The 22,966-nt window shown below is 40.2% G+C and overlaps 1 protein-coding gene across 2 annotated transcripts in view; it reads right to left on the reverse strand.

Moving 5' to 3' along the window:
• Positions 1 to 776: 776 nt before the first annotated feature.
• Spats2 (spermatogenesis associated serine rich 2) overlaps positions 777 to 22,966 on the reverse strand; it is a 65,410-nt gene continuing 43,220 nt past the window's right edge. For both annotated transcript variants that reach the window (XM_004648689.2, XM_023708753.1), the window contains 4 exons: positions 19,204 to 19,313; positions 14,634 to 14,736; positions 3,829 to 4,040; positions 777 to 1,236 (listed from right to left, as the gene is read on the reverse strand). In XM_004648689.2, the coding sequence (XP_004648746.2) occupies positions 928 to 1,236; positions 3,829 to 4,040; positions 14,634 to 14,736; positions 19,204 to 19,313 (734 nt within the window). In that variant the 3' untranslated portion in view covers positions 777 to 927. The remainder of the gene's footprint in view (positions 1,237 to 3,828; positions 4,041 to 14,633; positions 14,737 to 19,203; positions 19,314 to 22,966) is intronic.

Here is a 22,966-nt window from a genome sequence, read left to right on the forward strand (position 1 = left end):
AAAGAAAAACAGATAATGAAATGAAGTTACTTGCTGCTGTGAAGCAAACATGAGAATATTTATATTTATTTTTATTTATTCATCTATAAAGATTGACTGCAGCAATTTCTGATGGGTAACAGATTAACACTAATTATATTGCTATAAATTTGGTTCAGGCAAAGAACAGGATTCAGGAAAGGAGGAAAACAATAACAAAAATCTCTAAACACTGAATAAAAAGTATTTTTTATAACTTTTAAAACATTTTAACTGAATATTAACTTTCCTATAGTCTTCCTTAGAGTGGTTTGTACCCTAAGGTTGGCATAAGATAACAGGACACAAGGCTCTGGGCATTTTGAAGAGCTACAAAATGAGCTATGATGCCAAGCAGGGAGCTGAAAGCCTGATAAAGTATCATATCTCAGGCACATTCTGGGACAGAAGCAGATTGTCCAGTTTTCTTGTGTTCTCTTTTTCACCAACTGACATTTCTCTTTTTGGCTAATCTACTATAATAGAGAATCCCTTCCTGGTCAAATTATTGTTTAGAGGATACCAGGGAGGCATCCATGGCTTCTGCTTATACTGAAAAGATGGCAAGTCTGTCTCTGACCCTCCTCCTGAGCTGGCCTTGGTAGTACGGCTTGCAGGGTCAGGCCTCCTTAGACAGAGGAAGACCTGGCACAGTGCTGCTTACTCATAGGAAACCTGGCGACAGCTACCCCCGATTCCTGGGAGGAAAGATCAATCACCGAAAAAAATTAAGGGAAAAAACACCTTCCCCTCCAAAAACAAAGAAATAAGAGGGAAAAAAAAATAAAAAAAATTTAGAATAGCACAAAAGTGATATGCATAAACTTCTTTTTGTTATTAAACCTAACTATATATTTCCTAAAGTCCACTTATCATGTTGAATTGTATGGGGTAGAGAAGAGACGAATTTCAAGAGTTCACAACTCTGGGTTGAGAGGTTCTAGGTTTGCGCTGAGGGAGCCCCTTTATGAAAGAGGGTTTAGATGGGCTAGGCTCTATGGTGGCTCCAGTTCCATTGGTCCCTGCAGAGTGAGCCTGGCCCTGTTCACTAGTGTTTCCTGGTACCTGAGATGGAGCACTCTGATACCTGGAACCAGATGAATACCATGAGCTATTTCTGTAATGACCCACACTGTCATATCGTCCTTGGTTCGTAAGGTCACTGGACTTCTCGCCTTGTGGCTTATTACCTTGTCCTCGTCTGTTCCCCGACAATACCTATGGATAGAAGAATACAATGTTCAAGGTACTCTGGCTGGTCTCACTTTAGTCTATGGAGTACTCTGAAAGCATACTTTATCACACTTAATGCATTTTCCGCTAATCTTTCTATGCCTTTTCTCCTAAGTTCTTCCTCCCCTGAAAATGAGCTTATTGCTCTTTAGATAAGTACAGGAAAAAAGCTAATATAGAAGACAAAAAAATTCTTTGGATTGTTATAAGCTCTTAATTGGGCATATATCTTGTATGTCTGAACCATGTAGCTCATAAGGCATTTATAAAGATAATGAAACATTTCAAATAATAAGGTTCCAAGTTCTATCCCCAGTAACACAATACAGAGACAGAGAGACAGAGACACAGACACAGAGAGAGAGACACAGACAGACAGACAGACAGACAGACGGAGATTATCCACCAAGGTTAATGGTGTCACCCATATGCCTTTGCTACTATTGGGTCAATATTATTTATTTATTTATTTTAAAAATTTTATTTATTTATTTATGTGTGTGTGTGTGTGGCCAGCTCAGCCCACCAGGGGGCAGGCTGGCTGGCATGTGGTGCTGGGGGATTGAACCGTGGTCCCTGGGCTTTGTTAAACTTGTTCTAAGTAGGTGCTTTAGACCACTGAGCCATCTCACCAGCCCCAAGGGTCAATATTATTTAAATGACCATCCTTGCAATCTTACTGGTTGATCATCATTTTGATCCACATTTTATCTGCCTCACGGTTTTGCTTTATGAAACTTCCTTAGAGAATTGGGCATGTCGACAACCATTCAGGACCCCTTCTCCCTCTCAGGAGCTTTTTTTTGTTTTTGTTTTTGTTTTTTTGAGATAAAGTTTAGGCTGGCCTTGAGCTCATTTTAGGGCTGGGGAGATAGTTTAGAATAAGCGCTTGCCTGGCAAGCACAAGGTCCTGAGTTCAATCCCCAGTACAAAAAAAAAAAAAAAGTGAACTCACTCTGTAGCCTAGATTGGTCTTAAATTCTCAACAATCTTCCTGTCTCAGCCTCCTGAGTGCTGAGATTACAGATGTGAAAAAATAAAATAAGCAGCATTATGGCCTGCTTTGGAATAGATCATGAACCATAGGTTAAACCATGCTTCTGTGACATTTAGTACATGGCACATTACATTCCAAAAAGCACACGGCTTATGGAAATTCTTTGTCCTTCAATTCCAATGCCAAACGGTCCTAAAGAAATACTGACAGTGCTGATTTGTAAAGTTGTTAATCTCCAAAACAAAGAAAATAAATTAAAGGTTGGTTATTCTACTTTTTAGTTTGCTCTCTACCCCAACAAGATGCACTTTTTCTTCCCCTGACGTATGACATTGAGCTTCTGAAGAGGCTACACTTTCAGATGCACAGTGGTAAACTGGTCACTTGCACCGTTTGTCTACCTTGACATGGGCACATGACTCCCAATGTGACTAATTACCATGCAATACAACCTAAATATTAGTGGCACTAGAAGAAAATCAGCAGTTCTTGGCTACAAGAAGTCTAAGCTGGACAGCAACCATTGAAAAAGAGTAGCCATGGCCCTCCGCTATCCCATGGCCGTGGGCCTCAACAAGGGCCACAAGGTGACTAAGAATGTGAGCAAACCGAGGCACAGCCGCCGCCGCGGACGTCTCACCAAACACACCAAGTTCGTGCGGGACATGATCCGGGAAGTGTGCGGCTTCGCCCCCTATGAGCGGTGCGCCATGGAGCTGCTCAAGGTCTCCAAGGACAAGCGCGCCCTCAAGTTCATCAAGAAAAGAGTGGGGACGCACATCCGCGCCAAGAGGAAGCGTGAGGAGCTGAGCAACGTGCTGGCCGCCATGAGGAAGGCAGCTGCCAAGAAGGACTGAGCCCCTCCGGAATAAAGCTTTGCAGAAAAAAAAAAAAAAAAAAAAAAAAAAAAAAAGTATAAGCTGTCTGGTGCACTGGAGTATCATATGAAATGTTTACAAGATTATATGGGTGCTTTTTTTTTTTTTTTTTTTTTTGGCAGAACCAGGGATTGAACTCAGCCCCATGCTTATTCTATTGAGCCATTTCTCCTGCCATATTTGGTTGCTTTGATCTTCTTAGATACATTACTTACTGGTTTAAACAGTCATGATTACATAACAGCAAAAGACCAGATATAAGACCAGAATTTTAATAAGCAGAGGTTGCTAGAAGGCCAATATATTAAAAATTCCTGTTTGTTTATTTGTTGTCTTTTTCGAGACAGGGTTTCGCTATGGAGCTCAGGCTGGCCTTGAGCTCACTCTGTAGCTAGTCTTGAACTCCCAAAGATCCACCTGCCTCAGCTTCCTGAACGCTGGAATTACAGGCATGCACCACTAGGCCCATCTCTACTCATTAATTTTCCAGGTAATCTATGTTATTAAAGGAGTATCATTCTCTATGGAACATAAGTCACTTAAAATATGTAATAGCATGCTACTCAAAATTAGCTATAAATGTGTATGTGCTAATTAATGTATATACATACATATAAATACATCATACATACATTGGGCTATTAGTACTTAAACTTTGACAGCCTTTTCTCTCTCACATTTTTAGTGTGAAAGCTAAATTACCTCCTGATGAGGCTGGCAGGGCTGTCTGCTGGAGTTTGCTGGGGTTGCAGGAGCTTCTGATACAGAATTTCTCTTGTTAGCACCTGTCAGGCTGAAAGCAGAGGCACAGGTGGAAAACGAAACAGCAGAGGCATCACTTGGGCCACTCAAGGACACAGATATAACTGAGTTACACCGTGATCTGCTTGAATAGCTGTTTTTTGGGTGGGACACTGAAACAGAAATATAAGGAATATGTGGTCATATAACGGAAAAACAGCGGGTAGAGTTTTTCCTATTTCTCCATTTTACAAGGAGCAATTTAAAATAAAGAACTGTTTACTTGAATAGTTATAAGTGCCTGTTGCCACCATTTGAGAATTTAGGCAGACTCTGGACAGCCCACAGGTTTCTGGTGAGCTGTGACCTATGTGACCCAGCACACAGGCATGGAGCTTGCACTGGTGCCCCATAACACCACTGGGGAACTTAGGCAGACTCTGGATGGCCCACGGGATTCTGGTGAGCTGCAACCTGTGGGCCCCAGCACATAGGTGCAGAGGCTGGGCTGGTGCCCAATCCAACCATCTGAAAACTTAGAAGGACTACAAATAAATCAGGCCCACACCCACCACCCACACAAAAGCTTTGCTGAGCATTGGCCAGTCATCTATACCAGAGTGAGAGACTTGGTGAGTCCTACCCTGCACCCCCACTGTAGCAGGAACCTTACTGACCCATATTCCACTGCTGTCCCACTGCTGCTGATCCAGGTAATCATGGGCACCTTCAAAAATGCCAAAAGGCAGGAGCAAATGCAAAATAATAATAATAATAATAATAGGTGTCAACAAAATGGCAGGAGTCAGCACAAATGATATAAAAAAGACTACTTGCAGAAGTAATTACAGAAAATTTCCCAAGCATGAGAAAAATATCTGACATAAGTGAGGCATACAGAACTCCAAATAGGCATAATCAAAACAAATCTACACCTAGACACATAATAAAGATCACAGATGGGGCTGGGGAGATGGCTTAGTAGAACAAGCATTTGTCTGGCAAGTGCAAGGGACTGAGTTCAATTCCCAGTTACGCAAAAAAGAAAAAAAAAAAAAAAAGATCCCAGAGATTCAGCAAAAGAATAAAATACTAAAACCTGTGAGCAGAATTAACCTACAATTGAAAGCCCATCAGTCTCAGCAGATCTCTAAACACAAACTATCAAATCAAGAAGAGCTTCAAACTGCTTAGGCAGGTGCAGGGACCAGGTTTGATCCCTGGTGGGATGCCAGTCCCACCCCCAGGGCACACTGAGATGGCCAATCAGACTGGGCATGGTGGCGCGTACCTGTAATCCCAGTGCTTGGGAGGCTGAATGAAAACAGGAGGATCACTATGAGTATGAGCTGTGTGACAAGATCCTGTACTAAATTAATAAATACAAAATTTAAAATAAAAGGAGAGTTTGGAGTGAAGTATTTCAGGTCCTGAAAGAAAATAACTTCCAACCCAGATGGGTGTAGCCTGCAAAACTATCAACTCCATGGCAAGGTAAGACTTTTCCATGACAAAGAACAACTGAAGACAATCATGGCCATGAAATCAACCTTACAAGGAGTAATGACTGATATTCTAGAGACAGAAACAACCACATCCTTCAAGAACAACAACAAGGGGCTGGTGAGATGGCTCAGTGGTCTAAAGCACCTATTTAGAACAAGCTTAGCGAAGCACAGGGACCGCGGTTCAATCCCCCAGCACCCCATGCCAGCCATCCCCGCCCCCTGGTGGGCTGAGCTGGCCACACACACACACACAAACACACACACAAATAAATAAAAATTAAAAAAAAAAACAACAACAATAAAAAAAAAGCAAGTAATTAAAAAGAGGGATAAAGTACAGAAGACATAACAGAATAATAACATGACAAAGGCAAGCCCATAAATATAAGTTATAACCATCAATATAAACAGCCTCAATTCACCAACCAAAAGAAACAGACTGTTAAAAAGTGCATTAAGAAACAAAATCCAACAATTGGCTGTATATAAGAAATACATTTAAAAGGAAATTCACAGACTGAAAGTCAAACGATGGAAAACAATTTTCCATGCCACAGGAAATCAGAAAAAAGAAGAGGTAGCTATCCTGGCTGCCAACAATACCAAGTTCAAACCAAAAACCATTCAAAGAGATAAAGAAGGTCACTACATACTTGTTAAGGGAAAACTGCAAGAGGAAGAGACACAAATTATAAATATATATATACACTCAATGCAGGGGCACCCACCTACATAAGACAAATTTTAATAGACATGAAAAATCAAATAAGCAATAATAATGGAAGACTTTAATACATCACTTTCACAAAAAGATCAACTAGGAAAAAAAAAAAAAAAAAAAAAAAAAAAAAAGTAACAAAAATAGACCAAATCTGTGAAGAAATGGACTTAGTAGACCTTTACAGAGTGTTTCACCCAGAAACAACAGAATACATTCTTCTCAGCTGCACACGGGACATTCTCCAAAACAGACCATATACTAGCATGCAGAGCATGCTTAAGTAAATGCAAAGGAACTGAAATTATCCCATGCATACTATCTGACTATAGTGCAATGAAACTGGAATGTACTGACAACAGAAACTACAAAAACACCATAAACACCTGGAAATTAAATAACAACTTCCTAAAAAACCAGTGGGTCACAGATGAAATTAAAGAAGAAATTAAAAATATTCACAATCAAATGAAAATATAGATACAATTTACCAGAACCAGTGCGATACAATGAAAGCTGTCTTAAGAAGGAAACTTATAGAGGTAAATTCGCACATTAGGAAAACAGAACAAGCCCCGATGAACACTCTTATGCTGCACCTCAAACTTCTAGAAAAAGAAGAGCAAGTCAAGCACAAACTTCAAAGAAGATAGGAAATTATAAACATTAGAGCAGAAATTAATTCAATGCAGACAAAAAAAATAAACAATACAAAGAACAAATGAATCAAATAGTTGATTCTTTGACACAATAAATAAAATTGATAACCCCTTAGCAAACCTTATCAAAAAAAGGAAAGAAAAGACACAAATTCATGCAACAAGGAATGAAAAGGGTAAAATCACTACAGACCCTATAGAAATTCAGTTCCTACTTTCAAAATTTTTACTCTTACAGGACAGAAAACAGAGGGAATGGATAGTTTTCAAGATACATATGAAATGCCAGAGCTGAGTCAAGAGATAGACAAACTCTGAATGACCCAGTAACAGGAAACAAAATTGAAAATGTAATCAAAAACCTACCAACAAAGAAATTCTGAGGTCCTGATGGACTGACAGCTGAACTGTGCAAGAAATTTAGAGAACTGAGTTTACACACCTATAATATTCAATAACGAACTTCGAAAAAATAGGGTATACAGATGAATGTCCATTTTGTATCTGTGTATTCAAAGTGGTTAGAATAGATATATAATTGCATTCTCTTAATGAATAGAATGATTTATTCTAACGGTGTTTGTAAATAGGATCTCAAGTCCGCATCTTGTACAGCAATTAACCACTAAGAAGAATATATGCAGTGTGTTATTTGTTGAAACTGTACTTCCGATTTGATTTGAAACTGTCTCATTGCTGTTTATCAATAAAATTTTGGAAAAAAAGAAATTTAGAGAAAACTTAATGACTACTTTCCTCAATCACTTTATTTTTTTTTCAAATAAATACATAAATTTATTTTTTTAAATTTTATTTATGTGGGGGGGGCAGCTCAGCCCACTAGGGGGCGGGGCTGGCTGGCACGTGGTGCTGGGGGATCAAACCGTGGTCCCTGTGCTTTGTTGAGCTTGTTCTGAGTAGGTGCTTTAGACCACTGAGCCATCTCACTAGCCCTTTCCTCAATCACTTTAATGAAATTTGAAAGGAAAGAAATTCTCCCAAACTCATTTCTGGAGGCAAGCATTATTCTGATACCAAAAACCAGAGAAAGATCCAACTAAAAAAAGAACTACAGGTCAACCAGGAATGCAAGAATGGTTCCTAATGAACATAGATGCGAAAATTCTAGATAAGGGGATGGGGACATGGCTCAGTAGTCTAAGTGCCTACCTGGCAAGTGCAAAGACCTGGGATCAATCCCGGTACCACATGCCGCGTCATCCATGCACTATGCCGTACTGAGCTGGCCACTGAAACTGGACGTGGTGGTGCACGGCTATAATCCCAGTGCTGGGGAGGCTGAGATAGGAGGATCACTGCGAGTCTGAGCTGCACAGTGAGACACTGTATCAAATAAATAGTTTTGGGGTTTTTTTTAATTTCATAAAGTACTAGTATAAACAGAATGCGGCAAATCATCAAGAAAATTATACATCACAACTAAGTGGGATTCATCCCAGGAATGCAAGGATGGTTCAACATATACAAATCCATAAATGTAATAAACCACATCAATAGAGCCAAAGACAAAAACCACATGATCATCTCAATAGATGCAGAAAATGCTTTGAAAAAGTCCAATACTTATTCTTGATTAAAAAAAAACCCCACAGGGCCAGCCAAATAGCTCAGCGGATTAAAGTGCCTGCAAGCAGGCACAGGGGCCTGGGGTTCAAACCCTGGGCCTGCCTTGCTGGCCCCACCCCCGGGGCACGCTGAGATTGCAATCGAGACCAGGTGTGGTAACGCATGCCTGTAATCCCAGCTCCTGTGAGGCTGTAAACAGACCCTGAACACACTGTAGACCCTTCCCTAAAATAAAAAAAAAACAAAAAAAACCCACAGATAATTGGAATAAATGGTCTATATCTGAAACTGATAAAAGCCATTTCAATGGTCAACAACTGGATGCCTTCACTTTACAATCAGCAACAACACAAGGATGTCTACTGTCTACACTCCTATTCAATACAGTTTTGGAAACATTACCTAGAGTAATTATAGACAAGAGAGAAATAAAAGGAATAATGATAAGAAAAAAATATCATTATTTGTAGATGATATAATACTCTACATAGAAGACCCCAAAAACTCCACCAAGAGACTTGTAGATTTTTTTTTTTTTTTTTTGGCTACCTCATGATGCCTTCAGGGCAGGTCTGATTTGGCTTGAGGATGTGGGGATCAAACCACAGCATCCTGAGCCTGACTGCTTTTTTTTTGTTGGAACCAGGGGTTGAACTCAGGCCCTTGTGCTTGCCAGGCAAGCGCTTATTCTACTGAGCCACCTCCCTGGCCCCCTGACTGCTTTGTTTCAGCAGGCACTTAAACAGGTGAGCTGATGGGCAGGCCCCCAGACTTGTAGATTTAATAACCAAATTCAGTAATGCAGAAGGATACAAAGTCAGCAGTAAAAATCATTAGCTGGGGGCAGGGGAGATGGCTCAGTGGAATAAGCGCTTCCCTGGCAAGTGCAAGGGCCTGAGTTCAATCCCCGGTTCTGCCAAAAAAAAAAAAAAAAAAAAATCATTAGCATTTTTGTACACAAACAATGAATGCACACAGAGATGTTAGGGAAACCATGCCTTTCACAATTACATCCAAAAAAGTGAAATACTTAGGAATCAATCTCACAAAGTAAAAGATTTCTACAGTGAAACTTATAGTACTCTGGTAAGAGAACGAAGAGGATTTCAGAAAATGGAAAGACATTCCTTGCTCCTGGATAGGAAGAACAACATTGTGAAAATGGCCATACTCCCAAAATTGTTATACAGATTTAATGCAAGCCTGATTAAAATACCATTAGTATACCTCACAGACCTACAGAAAACATTTGTACAATTCATCTGAAACACTAAGAGACTCAGAATATCAAAAGCAATCCCGGGCAGCCCCAGTGTGCCATGCCAGCCTCACCCCTGGGGCGTGCTGAGACAGCGATTAAGACTGGACATGATGATGCATGCCTACAATCCCAGCACTTGGGAGGCTGAAAACAGGAAGATCACTACAAGTCTGATCTGTGTAGTGAGAAGCTGTAGACCCTGTACTAAATACATTTTTTAAAAAAAGCAATCTTGGGCAACAAAGGAAAGGCAGGAACAATCAATTCCTGACCTGAAATTATACTATAAAGCTACTGCGATAAAATCAGCATGATACTGGCATAAAAACAGGCCTGAGGGTCAGTGAAACAGGTTAGAAGATGCAGACAAAACCAGAAACACTCTCAGCCACCTTATCTTTGACAAGGAGGCTAAATATGTTCACTGGAAGAAACATAGTCTCTTTAACAAATGGTGCCAGAAAAATTGGTTTTCCACATGTCAAAGATTAAAACTTGACCCATGTCTATCACCATGCACTAAACTGCAATCAAAATGGATAAGAGATTTAAACATTAAAACAGAAACACTACATCTCCCAGAGGAAAATATAGGTAGAAAATTTAAAGACATAGGGGTAGAGAGTTCATAAACAAAAACCGAAATGCACAGGAAATATTTCAAAGAATAAACAACTGAGATCTCTTCTTTTTGAAACGTTTCTGCACTTCAAAAGAAATTACAGCACAGCAAAAAGAAAACCAAAGAATTTGGAAAAAATTATAACTGTCCCTCTGACAAAGGCCTTCTATCTAGAACATATAAAGAATTTTAAAGTGAGGACCCCAAAATTCAAAGATGCTGGGGCCCTCCCAGATAGCTCAGTGGACTAAAGCACCTGCCTCAGCAGAGCACAACAGCTGGGGTTTAATCTGCCCCAGGGGCGTGCTACAACGGCAATTGAAACTGGGCATGGTGGCACATGCCTGTAATCCCAGTGCTTAAGAGGCTGAAAACAGGAGGTTCACTACAAGCCCAATCTACGTAGTGAGACCCTGTAAACCCTGTACACCCTGTCCTAAATTCATTAAAAAAAAAAAAAAAAAAAAAAAACTTGAAAGATGCTACCTAAAAATGGGCCTTTGAGATGACTACACACTTCTCAGAGGAAGAAATACAAATGGCAAGAAAACATTTGAAAAAATTTTTAACATCATTGGTCACTTAAGATATGCAAAGTAAAATAACACTGAGATTCCATCTCACTCCAGAAATAATGACTTTCATTAAGAAGTAAACCAATAGCAAAACCTGGAGGGACTTTGGGAAAAATGAAACCTCCACTGTTGGTGGGAGCACAGACAGGTACAACCACTATGGAAATCAGTGTGCAGATTCCTCAAAGAGCTAGGATTGGAGGTCCCATTCCACACAGCTATTCCCCTCCTGGGTATTTCTCCAGAAGAACTGAGAACATCATACCACAGTGATATATGTGTACCTAGGTTTATAGCAGTGAAATTTCTCATAGCTGTATCTTCGAAGCAACTCAAATACCCATCAACTGAGGAACAGATAAAGATGTGGTACTTTTACACAATGGAGTATTATTCAGCTATAAAAAAGGATAAATTTGAGGCTTTTATAGTAAATGGATGCAACTAGAGACCACACTCTTTAGTGAAACAAATCAAACCCACATGTACAAACATTGTATTGTTTCATTAGTATGAGAACCTGAAAGAGAAAATAAAATCTGATTGGTACAACAGATACTGGGAATAGGCAATGAAACTGTTCAAAAGGAAAGAATTACTGAGTTGAGGAGAAGGACAGAAGAGGGAGTGGGAGAAACATCTACATATGTAAGCAGGATGGTTTGGACAACTTTACTGTGGATCTCTACCGGTCTATGGAAAGGAGCAGTTAATTCTTAATTTATTTTGTCTCCTTTTTGCAATTCTTTTTTTTTACTATTTATTTTTTATTATTTATTTGTGTGGGGGGGGCAGCTCAGCCCACCAGGGGGCAGGGCTGGCTGGCATGTGGTGCTGGGGGATTGAACCGTGATCCCTGTGCTTTTGTTTAGCTTAGCTTGTTCTAAGTAGGTGCTTTAGACCACTGAGCCATCTCACCAGCCCTCAATTCTTTCACTCTTACTTTCTTAATTGTTTTTCTTTCTTTCTTCTTTCAATTTTGCATACATATATCTGGTAGTATGAACAACTAATCTGAAGACAACACTATGAAATGCATATTATTTTTTTAAATTTATTTATTTATTTATTTATTTATTTATTTATTGTGTGTGTGGCCAGTTCAGCCCGCCAGGGGGCGGGGCTGGCTGGCATGTGGTGCTGGGGATTGAACCGAGGTCCCTGTGCTTTTGTTTAGCTTAGCTTGTTCTAAGTAGGTGCTTTAGACCACTGAGCCATCTCACCAGCCCGAAATGCATATTATTTTGTTTAGTGAAATTAGATATCATTTGTAATTTTTCTGTTTTAATACTACTTTGTACTCTTTAAAAAAAATATTTAAAAAAAAAAAACCTCTAAAATGAGGGAAGAAAAACCTCCTGCCTGCTTCCCCCACTCTCTCCAAAACTCCCACTTCTTTATAAAGGAATTCTTAAAGACGGGAGAACAATTTAAAATCAAGTTACTCACCCCCACTTCCACCACTACTGATTAATGACTTCTTGGCATTTCCTCCTGCAGTAACTAAACTCCTGCTTATAGCTATAACAGCTAAATAAGCCCAAGAACAATACTACAGGCCATATGCTCAGTTTCCTATGCAAGGAACATTATACAGTACAGACTTTGCAAAGAAAGAAAAACAAGTCTTTGCTTAATCTTTCTCTAAAAGTTTAAATAATGTAAAATAAAAATAATCAAGATAAATCAAGATGAGTTTAACATGAATAGAACCAGTCTTTAAACAAACGTATCTTGTCAACTTTGTTTCTACAAAAATTAACTCAAAAAAAAAAAAAAAAAAAAAAATTAACTCCAAGGGGCTGGAGAGATTGCTCAGAGGTCTAAAGCACCTACTTAGAACAAGCTTAGCAAAGCACAGGGACCACGGTTCGATCCCCCAGCACCACATGCCAGGCAGCCCTGCCCCCTGATGGGCTGAGCTGGCCACACACACACACACAATAAATAAAAATGTAAAAAAAATTAAAAAAAAAATAATAACTCCAAGTCCAAAACATCAGTGTGTTAGTCTGTGTTTGGATGTCTCCCCAAAGCCTCATGTACTTTTAGGTGGAGTTTTTTCCAAGGCAGCTGAATCTAGAATAACTGGATGACTTAAGAGTGCAGTGCTGGGATTAAGAGCACTGGGATTAAGGGTGGGTGGTTGTCCACTGATTGGACTGGCAGTGCCCTAATTCCAGCAGTCTGGAAAAGATAAAAGGGGACAGTAAGAAGCTTTTCTCCCCTTTTTGCTCCTTGTTTCTTTTCCCCACCATGTACAGCACATGTGCCATGCTACCCTGCCTTGGAGCCACCCGATACAGACTGAAACCTCTACAAACTGTGAATTAAATAAACCCTTCTCCCTCTTATTTTGGGGGTCAGGTATTTTGTTTCAGCAACCAGAAAAGTAACTAAGACACAATCTAACTGAAAAAATATTAATGGTTTCATTTCAAAATGTCAGAATTCGGCCCAGGGAGATGGCTCAATAGAATAAAGGCTTGTCTGGCAAGCACAAGGGCCTGAGTTCAATCCCCAGTTCCACCCCCTCCCCCGCAAAAAAAAAAGTCCGAATTCAATGGTTTAAAACTACTTTCCTGACTTTTTTCTTGGCCTCAAGCCTGGACTAATGATGAACTAACAACCAGTTCTAAGGCTAACATTTCACTTAAATATTTTAATTTTTTGCAACGTGGATATATAACCCAGGGCCTTACACATGTAGGCCTATGCTCTGAACTACACAGCCCCTGCCCCAACAGTTCATTTTTATATGAAACAGAACAGTGAAGCTAAGTTCAGAGCCTGGTTGAGCACAAAGTCTCTCTCTGAGGGGGCCGGCAAGATAGTTCAGCAGTCTAAAGCACCTGCTTAGGCAAGCACACAGGGACTGTGGTTCGATCCCCGGCACCACATGCCACGACAGCCCTGTCCCCAGGGTGGGCTGAGCCGGCCACAAAAAAAAAAAAAAAAGAAAAGAAAAAGAAAAAAAAAATTTTCTCTCTGAGGCACTGTACCCACCTCCATCTTTAATGCTATTATTTAAGGGCTCACTATCCAGGTACAGTGGTACATGCCCGTAATCCTAGCACTCTAGCAGGCTGAAACAAGAAGATTCCAAGCCCGGCCTAAGCAACTTAGCAAGACTTTCTCAAAATAAAAAAAATTAAAAAGGGACTGAAGACACAACTTACTGGGAAGACATAGGGTTCAATCCTCAGTACCATACACACATGGGAAAAGACACAGACACACAAATACACACGGACGCACACAAAGGGACTATTATGTGCCAGGCAGGGCAAGTACTGTTATCTCTTGTCATCTCCACTTAAATCAGTAAAGTGAGGATCCAAGGAAGTGTCCAGGGAAGGATTCAAACTAGGTCTGATTCCAGAGTCCCAAGGTCTTTATGGGGTATACCTCTCAACTTAGCAAAAAATAATGGAAAAAGAACATTTTAATAGTTCAGATACACAGCTGCATTCTCTTGATCACTGAATAGAGAGATTTGTTCCAATATTGTTTGTGGGCAGGCTGTCATGTCTGCATCTTGTACAGTGAATAACCACTAAGACAACAATATGCAATGTATTAATTAGTGAAACTGTGCTAGTAATCTGTTTTGAAACTGTCTCATTGCTATTTGTCTCTCAACATTTTTTTTTTTTTTTAAATCAGTTTACAACAGGTATCTGGCAGATATCCTCAGAGTTCAAAGTATATTCCAAGTTACTTTTCATGAAACACACAACCAAGAGGCACTGAGGAGCTCAGTGGAGGTGAATCAGCACATGAGTTGCCTCCTAACAGTGGACAGCTACACTGTCTGGAATCTCTCACCGTCTCACCTTGTCCAAATGAATCAATGCTGTTCTTCAGAGTCTCCAAATCACAAGTGAACCGGGCTACTCGTCCCAGATCTTCGTCATATTTACGTTCGCTAACAAAGTGCTGAAGAAAGGCCAAATGTCTGCAGGTTAGACAAACACGGTACAAGAAAACTGTAACTTACTATATATGGGTAAAATAGTGTTCCTATTTGTTTGCGTAGGGGGGCACTGGAAATCAAACTCAGCACCTTGTGCTTGCAAAGGCAGGTGCTGTGCCACTGAGCTATACCCTGGCCCGTTGTTTGTTTCAGGGTTAGGGTCTTGCTTCACTATGTAGCACAAACTGCTTGAACTCATGACACTCTTTCTGCCTCAGCTTCCCCAGTGCTGGGAGCATGTGCCACCACATCCAGCCTAAAAGCTACATTACTTTCCATTTTCTTCTTTCAACTGCTTCAAAGTTTACTAATTAACTGTCACATTAATCTTTTTTATTTGTGTGTGTGTGTGTGTGTGTGTGTGTGTGTGTGTGGCCAGCTCAGCCCACTAGGGGGCAGGGCTGGCTGGCATGTGGTGCTGGGGGATTGAACCGTGGTCCCTGTGCTTTGCTTAGCTTGTTCTAGGTAGGTGCTTTAGACCACTGAGCCATCTCACCAGCCCACATTAATCTTTTTTCTTTCTTTCTTTTTTTTTTTTTCATTTAGGTATTTGGTACAAGGTCTTACTATGCAGCTTGGACTCGCAGTGATCCTCCTGTTGTCAGCCTCCGCAGTGCTGGGATTACAGGCATGCGCCACCAGGCCCAGACTCTTTCGCCATCTCAGTGCATCTAGGGGCTGGGGTCGGCGCTTAGTCCAAAGCAGGCACTTAGTTCACTGAGCTATCTCACCGGCCCTTATTTTCATTTTTTTTTGGTTGCAATTGCTCTTTAGGTGAGCTTTAGTTTTTGGTTTCGGTGCCAAGGACCAAACCCAGGGCTTCCACCTTGCTAGGCAAGCATTCTACTGCTGAGCTAAATCCCCAGCCCACACTCATTTTCTCAAAGGTTCAAAGATGAGTTTAGAAATATTATGAAATACTACATGACGGTCAAAGTCCAGTATGTATAATAAGAAACTGTAAGAAAGAAAAAAGGAGAGAAAATTTGTAGTAGCAAACCAGCCTCCCACAATGTAGAGGCAGCAAAGATGTTTGTAAACTATGATAACAATCCCATTTAGAGAGCTACTTTGGCGTTTTTCAGTAGGAACTTCTTTAGGAAATCCACTTCATCTCTTTATAGGAACAATTTATTTATTTATTTATTTATTTATTTATTTTTTTTTTTTTTTTTTTTTTTTTTTTTTTTTTTTTGGTGGAACCAGGGACTGAACTCAGGTCCTTGCACTTGCCAGGGAAGTGCTTATTCCACTGAGCCATCTCCTGGGCCCTAGGAACAATTTATTGAAATGAAAAAAACATTCATGGAAAAGTCAATGTTGCAAACAAGAAGAGTTTATGCTTCAAGTGATTTAATCCTTTTAAGCAGACTGAGGTGAGAAGTAATCAAACCCTCGTGGAACTAGAAACATATTAGGAATAAAATGTTTCTGGAGATCTATTTCAATAAGCAATGCCTAATGTAGTTTAGAAGTCATTTTTCAAATGCACCAGATGAAGAAGTTCAGGGCCTAGATATAATTTGGAAGAACTGAACTCCTCAGAGCCACCCCCTTAGCTGGGGATGGTGTGCTCCTACACTGACTGCATCAGAACACTTAGGAGGCATCTAGAAACACGGACAGGGAAGGGAGAGAGAAGAGTTATTTCCGGGCCTTTAAGTCCTAAAGCGTTTGAATATACTGTAGCTAGTAAAGCAGGAGAACCTCTTATAATAGAGCCTTCAGACATATAATATCAGTCTGAGATTAATTCTGAGACAAATTCTAGGGTTTGTGGAGCTGAAGACATAATAGGAGTGGTACAAACAAAATGATCTGGAAATAGGACACTTAAATTGCACAGCACCCACCTCAGTACATTGAAAACATGTAGAGAAACACAGCCTTACTCCGACTGAAGAGATATTTCCAGCAGGCTTTCAGCCACATGAAAGAGGAGCAGATAATGCTGAGGAGAACCAGAGTTCTCATCTAATTACCAAGGGGCTTCCAGTTTCTCCCAGACGGTTGAATGAAACTGACTGGGGCCAATAGGAGGAAGACATTCTATAAAATTTTGTAATATTGTTTTAATTAAACAGGAAATGGTAATTTATTTATTTTTTTGGCGGAACCAAGGATTGAATTCAGGCCTTGCTGAGCCATCTCCCCGACCCGAAGGAAATGGTAATTTAAAGCTAGTGTTTAGAGCTGGATGTGGTGGAACATGCCTGTAATACCAAGCACTCAGGAGGCTGCATAAGAGTACTGCTATGAGTTTAAGACTAGTCTATACTACACAGTGAACTCAAGGCCAGCCTAAAGCCATCTCAAGAAATAAAAAATGTGCAAGTGTGTGTATTGTTGTCTGGGTATTTCACTCCAACAGATTCTAAGGAGAAGGAGAGAGAGGACAGTAACACTCTAGAGGTTTGTGTTAAACACTGACTCACAGTGACAACAAGGACCCTGGAAAGATGACTTTTCACCTATTTATTATACAGAAGCTGTTTTTAGTCTTTGCAGCAATGTTCCTATCAAATCTGGCAACAAAGCATATGTGTTCAGAAAGATCAGAGGGTAAGGACTCAGGAGCACAAAAGAACATCTTCCCTTGTTAATACAGCTTAGGGCTAGGAACAATTGCTTATACCTTCAGTGTCCGTAACTGCCTATGAATGCCCTAATATCTCTTGGATTCATGTGCTTAGTCTCAGAGACACTGTTCTTTTTTTTTTTTTTTTTTTTTTTTTTTTTTTGTGTGTGTGTGTGTGTGTGTGTGTGTGTGGCCAGCTCAGCCCACCAGGGGGTGGGGCTGGCTGGCATGTGGTGCTGGGGGATTGAACCGCGGTCCCTGGGCTTTGCTAAGCTTGTTCTAAGTAGGTGCTTTAGACCACTGAGCCATCTCACCAGCCCGACACTGTTCTTTATATAAGAATTTAAAAGGTATAAAACTAAGCTGAGTATGATGTATACTCCCATAATCCACGTTATCACTGAAGCCTGGCCAACTTAATGACTTTAAGGAGACCATATCTCAGAACAAAAACATTTTAAAAAGGGATGGAAATGTAAACAGTGTGAAAAATCTGGGTTCAATCTTCGTTAATGCAATAAATGGTATGAATGATAAATACCAGTGATCTTTTCATAGATTATAACATAATCAATATCAAATTGTTGGGGCTGGTGAGATGGCTCAGTGGTCTAAAGCACCTACTTAGAACAAGCTTAGCAAAGCACAGGGACCGCGGTTCAATCCTCCAGCACCACATGCCAGCCAGCCCCGCCCCCTGGTGGGCTGAGCTGGCCACACACACATAAAATAAAATAAAATATCAAATTGTTCATTTTTCCTATAAAATCAAATTTGAGGGCTGGGTATATAGCTCAATAGTAGTACACTCGCCTAGCCTATGTGAGGCCTTGGGTTCATTCCTCAGAACCCCTTCCCCCAAAAAAATCAGAATTGCCCAACAACTGCCATTTATTGAATGCCTGCTACATGCCAAGCACTTTGCTAGGAACTGGGGCTACAGTAGGTCCTGCTGCTGTGAAATTCAGTCTAGCAGAGAACAAAGGTTAATCAAATGCATGTAAGGTTCTAACTGGTATGAAACCTCAGCACATGGAAGCCAAGCAAAGCGAGTGGCTCAAGAGTGCTCAGAAGGAGAGAAGAATGTCTGGGACAGATAATGACAGCCACTCTAGCAAAGGGAACAGGAAATGTCTGTAGCACGGCACTGCTGCTACAACTGGAGCCCAGAGGGTAAAGCGGTCCCGCTGTGAAACAAAGATAGTGGCAGGACCAGACCAGGCAGAGCTCTGTAGTCTATGTTAAGAATTTAGTGCACATTTGTGTTTATAACTCCAACATTTGGGAGGCTGACATAGGAGACTCACTACAAATTCAAGACCAGCCTGAGCTACATAATTAGTTCAACTCCAGCCCTAACTATAGTGGCAGCATATCTCAACAGCCCCACAGAAAAAGAAAATACAGTATTTATCCCCAAAACACTGAGAACTTTGAAGCAAATTACTATAGTGTGAGGAACACAGGGGTAGGGAGGGTGGAGCAGTGGTAAAACGGACGGAAATTAGGTAAAAGCTTATACAGAAATTCAAGCAACAGATAGTGGTGGCTTGATCATGAAGGAGGTGGTGGGGATAAAGAGAAAAGGTCAGAACTAAGATGTAGTAGGAGGTCAAATGGACAAGGTCTGCTGATCCATGGAAAATGGAAATAGAAGTTTCCTGAGGTTTTCAGCTTGGACAACTGAGTAGATGACAGTACTACTTACATAAAGGACGGGAACCTGGGAAAGGGCCAGGTTTGGAAAGGAAAGATCATGAGTTCAATACGTTACACATGGCTATGAATTATGGAAATTCGCCCCTTTAGTTCACGAGTGTGAGAAGAAAAGCCAGAGAGAAGGAAATTCTACCTTGATATCAGCTCTGAGCTCAACCAGTTGCTCTTCTGACATTCGCACAGCCACATCAGTCATCTTCTTTAGCAGTTCAGCTTTCTTTTGTCGGCTGAGTAAGATTTCCACTGCAGAGGAAAAGGGAATATGCATCTTAGATTGCTGCTAAAGAGGGTAAAGAAAAAGTAGAGGCTAAGCCTCACAGTGTGTTTGGACATCCAAGGGCTTAACGGCTTACTCATCCAGAAAACGACAATACCAAATGCCCAGTTTCTACCTTCTGGAGAGTCTCTGAAGGCAATTAGGAGATAAATATTTTTTATGAATCACAAAGACTCATAAATCATTTGTTATTTTTCTTTTTTCTTAGTCAAAAACATTTTATCAGGATGACAGTATAAATTAAGACAAATATGTGCACAAGGTGCACATTTCTCTAAAATAAATAGGTATAAAATGAAAATTAAGCATCCCTCCTACTTCTGATTGTGTGACTACATACTTTAGGAATTGTGTAGTTAATTTCTTGCATATACTTACAGAAACTTTTGATATTGGTCAGCTTTACATTGCTGGGACAAAATACCTGACATACACAGGAGGAAGGGCTTAGAAGTTTCAACCCATAACCAGCTGGCTCCAAATAGAACACCATAGTGGCAAAGGAAAGCTGTGGACCTCATGAGAATCAGAATGCAGTGCACAGAGGAAGAACCAGGATCCAAATATAGTCCCCATCACCTATACAGAACTATGCTTTACTAATCTTCTACATGTCCCTTAAGCCAATCACATTGACAAGATAGGCCACCATACTATCTCTGTACATTCAGCACACTATACATCTCTCTCCTTCCTCATAAGTCTATCAAATAGAGGATTCTTCCTTCACTTTTTCTTTTTGGCTGCGGAGTCTTGCTATGCAGCCCAGGCTGACCTCAAATTTGTAGTAATCGACCAGCGAGATAGCTCAGCAGTCTAAAGCGCCTGTTTAGGCAACTTAGGCAAGTGCAGGGACCAAGGTTTGATTCCTGGGTACCACTGCCATGCAAGTCCAGCCTGGCCCCAAAGGCAGGCTGACGGGCTGAGCCTGCCATTAAAAAAAAAAAAAAAAAAAAAAAAAAAAAGTGATCCTACTGCCTCAGCCTCCTGAGTGCTAGGAATACAGGCATGTGCCACCACACATGGCCTTCCTTTATTTTATTTTATTTTTTTGGTTTTTTTGAGCTCACTTGTAGCTAAGACTGGCCTTGAACTCAATACATAGCTCAAGCTGGCCTTGAACTTGTAGCAATCCTCCTGCCTCAGGCTGCAGAGTGTGGGGATTATAGGTGTGTACCACTACATCTAGCCAGTTATTTTTACTTCTATCTTGACATTCATTCCTTATTCATACATCTGGGTCATCTTAATTCAGTAAACAACTATATGAACACTACAGTTATTTACCACATTCCCTAATGATGGGTATTCAGGCTGTTAAACTCTGTGTGCATGGTTGACTTTACATCCATCCCAGAATGGCATCCAATTTCTGGACTCAAGTAATTTTCTCATCTCAGCCTCTCTAGTGTTGGAAATACAGGAACACACCACCATACTCCTGGCTCGTTACACCCTTGATTTTTTTTTTGGTGGAACCGGGGATTGAACTCAGATCCTTGAGTTTGCCAGTCAAGCACTTATCCTATGAGCCATCTCCCCGGCCCCTCGTTACACCCTTGAAAAAGGACCTTCTCTGGCTTGCTCCCTATTGTAGAACTCAGCTATGGCCAGGGTAGACAACAGAAAAAAGATCTCCTGTAGGCAACAGGCAAAAGAAATATGCCTAGGAAGCAGAACCAGGGACTGTCAGATAAATCACCCAAGGAAATTTTATCACCAGGTCAAAGACTCAGCTATTCTTGTTCAATACGACTTGATCACTGCTTTTCCAAATGAGAATTTCTACTTAGAATTATTCCCTTCTCTCTCTACCTGGAAGTGCAGGCATTTAGCCACATTTTCTCACAATATGTCATGTCTGAACCTGATGAAAGACCTAAAATTACTCAGAAGACCTGGGCTTTCAGTCGAATGAACTAACTAGACACTATCCAGATGCTGCCACTTAGAAGAAGGTGGGTACGCTCTCATTTCAGAAATAGAGAAATACTGGTTAACTGAAGGACAGGACTATAGCAAAGACTTAGTGGACTGAATGTTCATTCTCCTTTTCTTCCTATCAGAAGTCCAACGTTATTGTTATATTCATTTATGTTTGTAAATAATTTATTTTCAATTTGCAATCTATTATAAAATAAAATATAGGCTGGCTTTCTTTTTCAACAGAAATTGACAAGCTGATCCTAAGTCTCATATGAAAATGCAAGGAATCTAGAATAACTGAAAAAATCTTGAAAAAGAAGAATAATTTGGATTAAAACATATCAATTTAGGCTGGGTGTGGTGGCACATGCCTGTAATTCCAGCACTCTGGAGGCAGAGGCAGGAAGATCACTGTGAATTTAAGTTTGAGGCCAGGCTGGGATATAAAGTGAGTTCAAGACTAGAGTGAACTGCATAGTGAAACACTGTCTCCAAAAAAGTACCAATTTAAAGACTTATAAAATTACAATAATTGGACCAGGGGTGTAGCTCAGTGGCACAGCACCTGCCTAGTAAGCATGAGGCCCTGGGTTCAGTTCCTGGTACCAAAAAACAAAAACAAAAGTCAGAAACATAAATAAACACTATTTGTGGTCAATTAATTTTTAGAAAGCAGTGCCAAAACAATTCAATAGGCAAGAATAGTCTCTTTTAATTGAAGGTGCCGGGCAACTGGATATGCACATACCAAAGAATTAAGTTGGATTCCTACTTTGTACCATATATAAGAATTAGCTCAAAGTGGATCAAAGGCTTAATTAAAAGGGCTAAAACTACAAAAGCTTTACAAGAAAAAAATAGGAATAAGCGTTCTTCATCTTAAATTAAACAATGATTTCTTAGACATGACACAAAAGCAAAACCAACAATAACAAAATGATAGATCACTGGGCTTCATAAAAATGAAAACTATTGTACTTCAAAGGACATCCTCAAGAGTATAAAATGATAACTCACAGAATGAGAGAAAATATTTGCAAATCATATTTGAGAAGAGATTTGTATAGATAACTCTATAACTTAGTAATAAATAAAAGCCAGGGATGGCGACGTATACCTGTAATCTCAGTACTAGGGAGGCTGAGGCAGGAGGATCATTGTGAGTTCAAAACAAAAAAAGAAAGGAAGAAAGAAAGAAACTAAAATTTTAAAGTGGGCAAATAATCTGAATAGACAACTCTCCACAAAAGAGAATAGCTAATGAGAACATGAAAGTTGCTCATGATCTTTAACCACCAGAGAAATGCAAATCAAAACCATAACAGGATACTGTTTCACATCCACTAGGATGGCTATAATTATAAAGAGTGTAGGCTGGGCAACCACGGTGGAAGTCAGTGTGGAGATTCCTCAAAAAATTAGGATTAGAGGTCTCATTTGACCCAGATATTCCCCTTCTGGATATCTTCCCAGAAGGATTAAAAGCATCATACCATAGCTATATATGTGCTCCCAATTTTGTAGCAGCACAATTTGTAATAGCTAAATCTTGGAAACAACCCAAATGCTCATCGACTGATGAATGATTTACAAAGATGATTTTTTTTAGTATTATGGTGTAGGAGACACTTTCAGGCCCTCATCTGTTTCCAAGAAGCCAATATTTGTAATCCCAAAGTTACGTTATTGGAAT

Source organism: Octodon degus, unplaced genomic scaffold, assembly GCF_000260255.1.
Source record: "Octodon degus isolate 3935 unplaced genomic scaffold, OctDeg1.0 scaffold00578, whole genome shotgun sequence".
NCBI classification, from domain to species: domain Eukaryota; kingdom Metazoa; phylum Chordata; class Mammalia; order Rodentia; family Octodontidae; genus Octodon; species Octodon degus.